Below are 12,140 nucleotides of genomic sequence, written 5' to 3'. Positions count from 1 at the left end.
TAAAGATTTTATTTATTTATTTGACAGAGATGGAGAGAGAGAGAGAGCGCACACAAGCAGGGAAGCAGCAGAGGGAGAGGGAGAAGCAGGTTCCCTGAGGAGCAAGGAGCCCAACACGGGGCTCGATCCCAGGACCCTGAGATCATGACCTGAGCCGAAGGCAGACACTTAACCAACTGAGCCGCCCCGGTGCCCCTTTCCTTCTTTCTCGCTCTCTTTCTTTCTTTGAGAGATAGAGAGTGTGTGCAAATGGGGAGGAGGGGTATAAGGAGAGGGAGAAAGAAATTTTAAGTAGACTTCATGCCCAGCGCAGAGCCCAGCGTGGTGCTTGATCCCACAACCGTAAGATCACGACCTGAGCCGAAATCAAGTGTCGGACACTTAACCGACTAAGCCACCCAGGTGCCCCTAGACATTTGTATTTCTTCAATGAATTAAGCATCCATTCATATCCTTTGTCCGTTCTTTTTCACATTAATTTCTTGGAGCTCCTTAGATGCTTTGGAAGTGAATCCTTTGCCTGTTGTGTATTTGCAGATAGTTTCACCTCATCTGCCTTTGTGATATCACATTGACATTTTAGTTTTTGTCTAGCTATCTTTATTATTTTTCTTTGCGACAATGAAGAAAGGCATTGTTTATCCCAAGATCACAGAAAAATTTGTTATATTTTCTTCTAGTCATTTATAATTGTATATATATTTAGTCATCCTTCTGTCTGATCTGAGTAGTTTTGTGTATGGTGTGATGTATGAATCTAAAAATTTTTTCTAAATTGATAACCAGTTGTTCAAATGCCATTTATTGCATAGTTTATCTTTTCTCCACTGGCTTGAGATTCTTTCATTCTTATATAGTATTAGAGTCTTCTATTTCTGGGATCTCTCTTCTTTCATTGGTATTTTTGTCTATTCTTGCATGTATATTTCATAACTTAAAAAATGTGATAAAAGTCTTTATAGACAATGCATTAAGATCTTCATGGTGATTATTTCTGGGTATTGGAATTCTGTGGGTGATTTTAATTTCTTCTCATCTGTCTGTGCTGTCCACATTTTGCATTGTGTGCAAGTATACTTGCATAAAGTGGGGGAAATGTTTGCCCTTTGTTTTTGGTTTAGGGACTCCTGGTTTTGTGACCCTGGCCCCTGGACCATCAGGAAGCAGGTTAAGCATTTTGTTTTGGACATGTATGATAATAGGAATGATCGAGAGTTTTTGCTGTTGGTGAAATGTTTTGGGGACACACAAGTTACCACACTGTAATTACCTTCCTTCCTTCCTTCCTTCCTTCCCTCCTTCCTTCCTCTCTCTCTTTCTTTTAGAGAGAGAGAGCAGGGGGAGGAACAGAGAGAATCTTAAGCAGACTCCGCGCTGAGCACGGAGTCCAATGCGGGCCTCAGTCTCACGACATTGAGATCATGGCCCTGAGATCACGACCTGAGCTGAAACCAAGAGTTGGATGCTTAGCCAGCTGTACCACCCAGGCGCCCCAAACCACCCTGTAATTTCTGACAGCAGGAATGGGGCAGAGGGGGAGATCTCAAGCAGACTCCCCGCTGAGCACAGAGCCTGATGCAGGGCTCAATCTCATGACCCTGAGATCATGACCTGAGCTGAAATCACGAGAGGCCGCTTAACCAACTGAACCACCCTTGTATGTCTTCTTCAACAAACATTCACTGATCACGTGCCATATATCAGGCACCACTGTAGTTGCTGAGGATAAAATAGTGGACAAAAAATGACACAAGGCCCTGCGCACAAGGAGCTCATAGTGCACCAAAATGGTCCTTGTTACCAGCTAGGTAGGAGGAGTGGTGGATGGTCACCATTCTCACTGGGCATCTAGGAAATTGGGGGGCGGGGTGAGGGTGGTGACTTGCCCAGACCGCTCAGCACCACCTGACTGTGGCCAGGGTGAGTCCCAGCTCACAGCACTGCTGAGCAGGCCCACCTCTCTTGCACAGATCATCTTCCTGCAGACCAGGCCTCGCCAGCCACACGTAGCCGTCCTGCTGAGCAGCTGCATCGACGGCCACATCTATGCCTGGTCCATCCACGGGGGTGGAGGCCTGCTGGGGAAGTTCCCTGTGGACTTCCTAAGCCGGGGCGATGTGGTCGTGGGTGCCATGGCCACGGACGAAAAAGACTTGATCCTTGTCACAGGGGATTGTAAAGGATACATCAAGGTGAGGAAGACCTGGCTTGAGATGGAGGGGCTGGTGGCAGCCAAGCTCTGGGCACCTCTTTGCTGTGTGTGGCGCTAGCCTAGTCCCTACTCCCTCTGGGTAATGGTTTCGTTTGTAAAACGGTGGGCAGTAGAAGTCCTCTTCTGCTGTGGTGCGCCCAGGAAATGAGTGAGGACATGGCTCTAAAGGGCCGTCCAAGAAGCCTCTCCCAGGGGGTCCCCTACTCCATTGTTCTCTTCCTGCCACTCTCTCACCCCCAGTTGTGTGGTCACCTGTCTCAGGAGCTGACTTCATGCTTTGTGGTGAGACATGAGGCAAGAGTGTCTTGTCCTTGCGCTGGTCATACCCTCTCTGCATGCCAGCTAAGGGGTCTGGGTTGAAGATCCTGAGGGCCCCTTCTGACCCTGAGTGTCTGTGAGTGCTCACACCTCCGAGGAAAGAGAAATAGTCTGGGAGGGGCCCACAGTGTGAGTTGGTGTTGGTGTCAAGGGGGGCTGGGCCACTAACCCACATTTTGTGCCTAGATCTGGGACATCAAGGATTACTGCACATTCACTGACAGGTGGTCATCTCAACCCAGTGGAACAAACAAGTTCCAGTTCTTAATTCCTGAACGGGTCCAGATCAACCTCCCACACTACATCCCCTTGGAGGAGAAGGAGGTAGGAAGATTACTGGAGGAATTTGAACCCCACTCATGAGCTGCGGCCACGGTTCTCTTACTATACTAAGATTCTGAGTCTCTCATGTTTCTCGTTCAAGGTAGTCTGGTTGATGTGGGACAGTTTTTGTTAGCCAGAAGTCACCATTACCCAGTAAAACCCAAGTCTACACACACCAAATATAGCCACATGCATACACTTGCACATGAACACACGCACAACCCCCTTCCATGGGCTTTATTCTTTGCGATGAGGGCCCTGGGGTCATGAATTCTTTTTAAAATAATGAAAATATTTGGGACAGCTGGCTGGCTTAGTCAGTAGAGCATGCAACTCTTGATCTCAGGGTTGTAAGTTGAGCCAATGTTAGGTGTAGAGATTACTTAAAAATAAAATCTTTAAAAAATTAATGAAAATATCTATGTATTTTCTTGAGTAGGTAATATAGTTACATAGTTCAAAAATCACTTGATATTTCCCTAATGACTAATGAAGTTGAGCACCTTTTCCTTAGATACTTTTCCGATGAGGAAAATGAAAATTAAAACCACAATGTGATACCACTACACATCCACCAGAATGACTAAAACTAAAAAGATAGGCAATACCAAATGTTGGCAAGGATGTAGGTCAACTGAAATTTCTATTGCTGGCAGGAATGTAGATTGGTATAATCACTTTGGGGAACTGTTTGGCAGTAATTGCTAGAACTGAATATATGTCTACACTATGATCCAGCAATTCCACTTCTAGGTTTATACCCAAGAGAAGCCTATGCTCTAAAATATAATGAATAAAAACATTAATAGAATTACTATATGTAATAACTCTGCATATGAAATAACCAAAATTCCCATCAACGTAGACTTGAAAAATAAATTGCACTATACACACTGTACAGAATAATATCGGGCATTAGAAATGAATGATCTGCAACTATTTATTACAAAATGGGTAATTATTTGAACAATGTAAGTGAAAGAAGTCAGACACTAAGAGAGTATATATGGTAAGTTTTATAGTTCCATCTGTATAAAGTACAAAAAGAGACAAAACAAAACAAAACAAAACAAAAGCATGGAGTGGCTAGCATGAGCGGGGCTTGGGGGCTGACAATGTTTCATAATCTGGGTCTGGCTACGCAGTTGTGTTTGGCATGTAAAAATTTATACAGTGGTGCATTTATGAATGTACATTTTTCTATATGTATGTTATACATCAATGAAGATTTAAAAACTCAGGGAGTGGAGAAGGCTTATAGTGAGAACTCTAAGTCCTACTCCTGTCTCCTCCCCGCCCCCCCCCACCAAACCAGTTCTTCTTGTTTCACTTCTATTGATTTTTGGTGATTCTTCCAGTATTTATTTATGCAAAGAGAAATGTCTAAAGTTATTTCCTCCTTATTTTTACATGAAAGTAGCATGCCATACACATTGGTGCTCACCTTCCTTTTCTTATTCCATAATATATCTTGGAGATATATTATCTATGCATATGAGTACATTTTTCTTTATAGCTGTGCAGTAAGCCATAGGATATATTAATGATATAGTTCCCTTTGAAGGGAAATTGAGGTTGTTTTCAATCTTTTGTTCTTTTTTTTTTTTTTTAAAGATTTTATTTATTTATTTGAGACAGAATGAGAGAGAGCATGAGAGGGAGGAGGGTCAGAAGGAGAAGCAGACCCCTGCCGAGCAGGGAGCCCGATGCGGGACTCGATCCAGGGACTCCAGGATCATGACCTGAGCCGAAGGCAGTCGCTCAACCAACTGAGTCACCCAGGCGCCCTCAATCTTTTGTTCTTAAACGAAAGTGAATAGTGAATGTTGTTTCATATGTGTGAAAAATATGTCTGAAGGATAAATTCCTGGAAATGGGATTTCTAGATCAAGGGGTAGTATGCACTTGCGGTTTTGATAGCCATCTTGCAGTCTTAGGTACCTTTTGAATCTCTGCACAAAGATAACTAGGTCTAGTCTGGTTTTTAGTAAATCTGTTGGGAATTACTCACCCGTGGGTTTAATAGATGAGGAGTCTGTAATGTTAATACAATCATTATAACAACAACAATAAGTGTCATTTTTAAAAAAGATTTTCTTTATTTATTTGAGAGAGAGAGAGAGAGAGAGAGAGAGAGAGAGCATGAGGGGGGGAGGGGCAGAGGGAGAGGGAGAGGCAAACTCGCTACTAAGCAGGGAGCCCGACACGGGACTTGATCCCAGGACCTCGAGATCATGACCTGAGCCAAAGGCAGCTGCTTAACCAACTGAGACACCCAGGCACTCCAGTGTCATTTATTTACTGCTTACTGTGGTTTAAGAATTGTGATAAGTGCTTTTATGTATTCTCTCACTGGCTCTCCATGATAGCTCTGTGAGGGAGATGTTACTTTTCCGATGAGGAAGATAAAACTGCAGAGCTGGAAGGACCTGTGTTAAGTTCACACAACTGCTGATGTTGGATCTGGGAGTAAACCCAAGTCTGTCTGACTCCAGAACCTGTGCTCTTGACCATGTTATAATGATATATTTTAAACAAACTGGGATTATATTGTGTGTAACTAGAATTTCCTATATTATCAAACATTCTTAAAGATCAGACTTTCTTATGATTAAGCCATATTTGCTTTATAGAGGTACAGTCATTTATTTAACTTATTGTCAGACTTTAGATCATTTTTAAATTTTTTATTATCAAAAAAGTGATAGAAAATGGATACATTCTTAGAAAGATATGAACTGGGACGCCTGGGTGGCTCAGTCGGTTAAGCGTCTGTCTTCGGCTCGGGTCGTGATCTCAGGGTCCTGGGATCGAGTCCTGCATTGGGCTCCCTGCTTGTTGGGGAGCTTGCTTCTCCCTCTCCTTCTGCTGCTCCCCCTGCTTGTGCTCTCTCTCTCTGTCAAATAAATAAATAAATAAATAAGAAAGAAAGAAAGATATGAACTACCAGAGTGGGCTCAAAAAAAAAAAAAAAAAAAGAAAATCTAAAGAATAGAAAATTTGAATATCTCAAGTAAAGAGATTGAATCAGTAATAAAACTTTCCACAGAGAAAAGCCCAGGTACAGATGACTTTACTGGTGAATTCTACTAAATAATTAAAGAAGAATTAATGTCAATTCTTCAAGAATTCTTGCCAAATAGTTTTCTATGAGGCCAATATTACCTTGATACTATAACCAGACAAGGACATCATAAGAAAATAAAACTACATCTCTTGTGAATATAGATGCAAATATCATCAATAAAATACTAGCAAATTGAATCCAGCAACATATGAAAAGGATTACATATCATGGCCAAGTGAGACTTCCCAAGAATGCAAGGTTGGTTTAATATCCAAAATCAATTAATGTAATATACTATATTACGTGAATAAGAACAAAAGACACATAATCATCTCAATAGATGCAGAAACAGCATTTGAGAAAAGCCAACACCTTTTCCTGATAAAAATGCTCAATCAACAAGGAGTAGAAGGGAACTTCCTCAACCTGATAAAGTCCATCAGCAAAAAGCAGCTGCTATCATATTTCATGGTGAAAGATTAAACTTTTCCTCCTAAGATGAAGAACAAGATGAGGATGTCTGCTCTTGCCACTTCCTCTAATGTTTTACCAGCAGGGCAAGTAGGCAAGAAAATGAAATAAAAGGCATCCAGCTTACAGTAGCATCAAAAAGAATAAAATATTTAGGGATGAATTTACAAAAGTAGTGCAAAACTTGTATTATGAAGACTTCAAGACACTGTTGAAAAAAATTGAAGACAACCGCAATAAATGGAAAAATATTCCATGTTCATGGATTGGAAGATTCAGTCTTGTTAATATAGCAGTATTTGCCAAGTTAATTCAGTGTAATCTATCAAAATCCCAGCTTCTTATTTTACAGAAATTGACAACTGATTCTAGAATTCCTATGGAAATACAAGTGACCTAGAATAGTTCAAAAATCTTGAAAAAGAACAGAGTTGGAAAACTCACACTTCCCAACTTCAAAACTTACTCTGAAGCTACAGTGAAAAGAGTGTGGTACCAGCATTAGGGCAGACATATAGGTCAATGAAATAGCATTAAGAGTGGAAAAATAAACTCTCACATTTATGGTCAATTGATTTTTGGCAAAGGTGCCAAAACAATCAAATGGAGGAAAGAATAGTCTTTTTAAACAAATGATGCTGGGAAAACTGGATATCCACGTCGGAAGAATGAACATGTAACAGAGAGAAGAACATACTTACAACATACACAAAAATTAACTTCAATGGTCATGGACCTAAATGGAAGAGTTAAAATTATAAGACTCTTAGAAGAAAGCATAGGGAGAAATCTGCATGACTCTGGGTTAGGCAATATTTCTTAAATATGATGCAAAACCATGAGCAACAAAAGGAACAAATAAATTGAATTTTGTCAAATTTAAAAACTTTTGGCCTACAAAAGATACTATTAAAAAAGGGAAAAGGTGACATATAGAATAGAAGAAAATATTTGCAAATCATATATATGATAAGAAACCAGTATCCAGACTATTCAAAGAATTCTTACACTTCAACAATAAAAAGACAAATAACCCAATTAAAAATGGGCAAAGGATCTACATAGACATTTCTTCAAGAAGATATACAAATCACCAATAAGTATATGAGAAGATGTTGAACATCATTAGGAATTAGGGAAATTCATATCAAAACGGTAACGAGATCCCACTTCGCACTCATTAGGATGGCTGTAGATAATAAATGTTGGCCAAGATGTGGGTAAATTGGAACTCTCAAACATTGCTGGTAAGAACATAAGGTGGTACAGCCACTTTGGAAAACAGTTTAACAGTTTCTCAGAAAGTTAAACATAGAGTTACCATATGACCCAGCAATACATCCAAGGCAAATGAAGACGTGTCCACACAAAATCTTAAATGTGGGTGTTTATAGCAGCATTAGTTGTAATAGCCAAGAAGTGAAAGCAACCCACATGTCCACAACGGATGAATGGATAAGTAAAGTAATGAAGTACGGATACACGCCATAGCACCGTGTACCTTGAAAACATGCTAAGTGAAAGAAACCAGTCACACAAAGGACCACATATTGTCTGATTCCACTTACACCAACTGTGGGATGCTGAAATGATCTAAAATCGATCATGATGGTGGTTGCAAACTCTGAATATACCAAAAACCACCGAAGCAAGCCCTTTAAATGGGTAAATTGTATGTGAATTATATTTCAATAAAGCTGTGTTTAAAAGCTATAAAAATGATAGAGCAGTTTTTCTTTTTCACAAATCTTTTTGTTGTTATTTGTAGTTGTTTAACTGCACATCTGGTAATTTATCTCATGGAAATAGTATGTAAAGCAACATAAATCTTTCTAAGGCCTTTACTGTGTACTGCCAAACTGCACTCCCAAAGTTTATAGTTTTGCACTTCTAATATTTTGCTTTATCCTTGCCAGCATAAAGTATTTATGATTAGCCGTATTCATCCGAGTGAGGTTTCCTTGGGTCGATAGAGTGCCTTGCTTATAGAAGGCGTTCAATAAATAAATGTTTGAAGTGAAAAAAAAAAACCTTTGGCTGATTTTTAGATGCAAATGGTTTTCTTGTATTTTAATGAAGATATCTTTCTTATTAGTGATGTTGACATTTTATTGGCCATGTATGGTTTTGTGAATTGTCTCTTCATGTCCTCTGTCCATTCTTCTATTGGGGTAACCATCTTTTGTAAGTGATGTATAATCCTTTTTAAACATATTAAAAATATTAACTTATTATCTGTCATATGTATTACCAATATTTCCCCCCAATTGGTCATTTGCCTTTTAATTTTATTTATGATGATTTTAAAATTATAATTTTTTTTTCCGGTCAAGCCAATTTTTCTTCCCATTGTGGTATTTCCCATTGTCAATCACTTTCTTTTTCAGAGGTAAGCTAAATACTCCTATTTTCTTTTGGATGTTTTGCAGTTTCATTAAAAAGAATTCTTTGACCCTTTTAGTGTTTCTTTAGTTGTTTTTTTAAATTTTTAAAAAATGTTTATTCTAAGTAGGCTCCATGCCCAACATGGGGCTCGAACTCCCAACACTGAGATCAAGCGTTGCATGCTCTGCCAACTGAGCCAGCCAGGCGCCCTAGCGTTTCTTTAGTTGTAAGAAACACAACAATGGTTGAAGTTTCTCTTGATAGTTTATCCGGTATTCCAGCACTTTTTTATGGGTCATGCTCTCTATTACCACAAATTTTCCTGCCACTCTTACATACGGATGTTTTATGTAAATGTGTGTTGGTTTCTGAGCTTTCTATCATCTCCCATGTTCTGTTTAAAATTTTTATATTGTGACTTAACATACTTGAATATGGTAAAAATACATCCCCTTTCAATATTGTTTTATTTAAAACAGTCCTGATTATTTTTACTCATTTTCCAGTTAAGTAGAGTTCATCCTTTCATTAGGAATGTGATCTATCACTCCCTTGCTCACCCTGTTCTATTCCCAGTGCCCAGCTGAATAATTTTAGAAGAAGACCCGGTTCTTGTCCTAGTCTCACCACTTTCTAGCTATGTGGCTTTGGACTCGCTTCTCTCCTCTATGAAATGGTGGGACTCACACATCCTGTAAGGTTGTTATGATGTTCAAATGGAATAATCTGTATAGATGCAGTTGGTAAGCAATATAGCAAATGCAGATGCTTTTTTATGATTTTACCAAAGGGACCAGTGAAGGCCAGACAAGTGCCAGGACTTACCTAAATTAATGTGGGAACATGTCTAGAACTAGAACCCTGGGACATGGGCCAGGGGACTGTGACCTAGGATCCTTATAGAGGGCTCGACTGCCTCCAGTATAAGTAGTTCTCCTGTACTGTCCCCTACAGGTCGTGGCTGGCCAGACCATTTCCCTGGTTCCCCCCAAGCTTCTGAATACCTGGAAGGGCCACTTGGATAGTGTGGCAGACATCCTGTATGTGGATAGCTTCCAGCTGGTTGTCAGTGCTGGCCAGGACTGTGACGTCAAGGCTTGGAAACTCTCCGGTGACACCATTGGTATGGGTCATGCTGAAGGTCAGCCATGCCACATGGCCCATCATGGCCCTGTCCCTGTTAGAACCTATGCTCACATCAACCTTATATCCTGTGGGGTGGGGTTTCAGGCCACAGAAGCTGTCTCTGCTCATATAGTATCACAGGATGTGAGTCTTTCCAGTTGTCCGTTCAGCAGTCTGTCCAGTCATCCATCAACTGTCCATCCACCCACTCACCACCCACCCGAAATTATTTGCCTGTGTATATTTTTGCAAATCATATATCTGAGAAGGCACATTCCTTTCTCTTTTTAAAAATAAACTTGTTGAGTTATAACATACATAAAGAAAAGCACACAAACCAAAAGGGTTCAGCTTGTGAATTTTCAGAAAGTAAATACATACCCATATAGCCATCACATAAAAAGCATCTTATGCTTTCTTACACTTAGTACTTTCATGGTCTGTCTCTCAACTCTTCTGCCTGGCCCCCAGCTTTCAATGTACGGCCACCATAAACCCTGTGAAGGCCTGAGGGAAAGAGTTGGCGGGTAGCTGCAGACTTGCCCTGTGGCTGGAACATCCTGGGTTATAATCTGTCATGTCATGTGAGGCTGTTAAAAGTTCACTAAGGACTCATCTGATTTCTCCTCCTCCATGGAGGGTTCATCCTCCTCTCATTACTCTGTCAGGGTTGAAAGCAGCCTTGGTCTCTCGTCTCTTTTTTTTTTTTTTTTTAAAGATTTTATTTATTTATTTGAGAGAATGAGAGAGAGAGAGCACGAGAGGGGGAAGGGTTAGAGGGAGAAGCAGGCTCCCCTCCGAGCAGGGAGCCCGATGTGGGACTCGATCCCTGGACTCCAGGATCATGACCTGAGCCGAAGGCAGTCGCTCAACCGACTGAGCCACCCAGGCGCCCGTGGTCTCTCGTCTCTTATCAAAGGCTTATTCCTTTCTGAATTAGTTCACTTAGGTTTCCTTGCATTTCAGCTCTTATATGCGTAAAAACTTTCTATTTTTAATTTCTTTCTCTCTATGATGAAATTCCTCATCTTCTACTTTATATTCTTGAACATTTTGATCAAAGTTATTTTAAAGTCTTTGATAATTCCAATATCTGGTTCACTTCTGGGTCTGTTTCTATTGCCTATCATTTCTGTGGGTTCAAAACATGACAGAGTAACAAGGACCAGATTTACATTCCCACTTTAAAAGACTAAAAGCATGAACAAAATATATATAACAGTTTCCAGACATTAGACAGCAGGCAGCAAAGAATAGTAATTCCTGAGGTATAATTTATAATAATATATTATAAATAAAATAATATACAAAATTAGTATAAATTATATATAATATATACAGTACATTTGTAATATTATAAATTATATATAATACAATATAGATATATTATACTATATAATGTATATAAATATTATGAATATACTTCATGTGTCACAAAAGGTAGAAGAAAACATCAGCATGTTAAAGAGAGAACTGAAATATATATAAAAAGACCCAAATTGAAATTAGAAATTAAAAACAACAATATCTGAGATAAAAATACACTGGATAGGGTGAATAGCAGATTAGATACTACAGAAGAAAAGATTAGTGACTATGAAGACATAGTAATAGAAACTGAAAAAAAAAGACTGAATAAGTTGACATTTTTAGTGTATGACATGATGATTTGGTATATGGGTACATTGTGAAATATTACCACAATCAAGATAATTAATACATCTATTACCTCACATAATTACTTTATTTTTTTTTGGTGGTGAGAACACTTAATATCTACTCTCTTAGCAAATTTCAAGTATGCAATATAGTATTGTTAACTGCAGTCACCATGCTGTACATTAGATTCCCAGAACTTAATTCATCTTATAACTGCAAGTTTGTACCCTTTTGCCCACATGACTTTTCAATCTATCTCCGTCCTTATATTTAAATGTGCTTCTTTTGCGGAGCATTATTTTGAGTCCTATTATTTTCTTTTCTTTTCTTTTTTTTTTTAGATTGTATTTATTTGCGAGAGAGAGAATGAGAGACAGAGAGCATGAGAGGGAGGAGGGTCAGAGGGAGAAGGAGACTCCCTGCCGAGCAGGGAGCCCGATGTGGGACTCGATCCCGGGACTCCAGGATCATGACCTGAGCCGAAGGCAGTCGCTTAACCAACTGAGCCACCCAGGCGCCCGAGTCCTATTATTTTCATCCTGTCTGACAATCTTTGCCTTTTAATTGGATATTTAGTCC

General features: G+C 39.6%; 1 protein-coding gene across 1 annotated transcript in view; it reads left to right on the top strand.

Annotated features, from left to right (window-relative positions):
* Window positions 1-12,140, top strand: part of EFCAB8 (EF-hand calcium binding domain 8) — a 60,134-nt gene that overhangs the window by 41,996 nt on the left and 5,998 nt on the right. The window contains exons 20-22 of the mRNA XM_035006026.1: window positions 1,971-2,192; window positions 2,717-2,854; window positions 9,732-9,900. Coding sequence (XP_034861917.1) covers window positions 1,971-2,192; window positions 2,717-2,854; window positions 9,732-9,900 — 529 coding nt within the window. The remainder of the gene's footprint in view (window positions 1-1,970; window positions 2,193-2,716; window positions 2,855-9,731; window positions 9,901-12,140) is intronic.

This window comes from Mirounga leonina, unplaced genomic scaffold (genome assembly GCF_011800145.1).
Source record: "Mirounga leonina isolate KUSES-001 unplaced genomic scaffold, KU_Mleo_1.0 Mir_150, whole genome shotgun sequence".
Classification (NCBI taxonomy): domain Eukaryota; kingdom Metazoa; phylum Chordata; class Mammalia; order Carnivora; family Phocidae; genus Mirounga; species Mirounga leonina.
The sequence above is the reverse complement of the archived record's forward strand: the minus strand, read 5'-3'. Positions and strand labels throughout refer to the sequence as shown.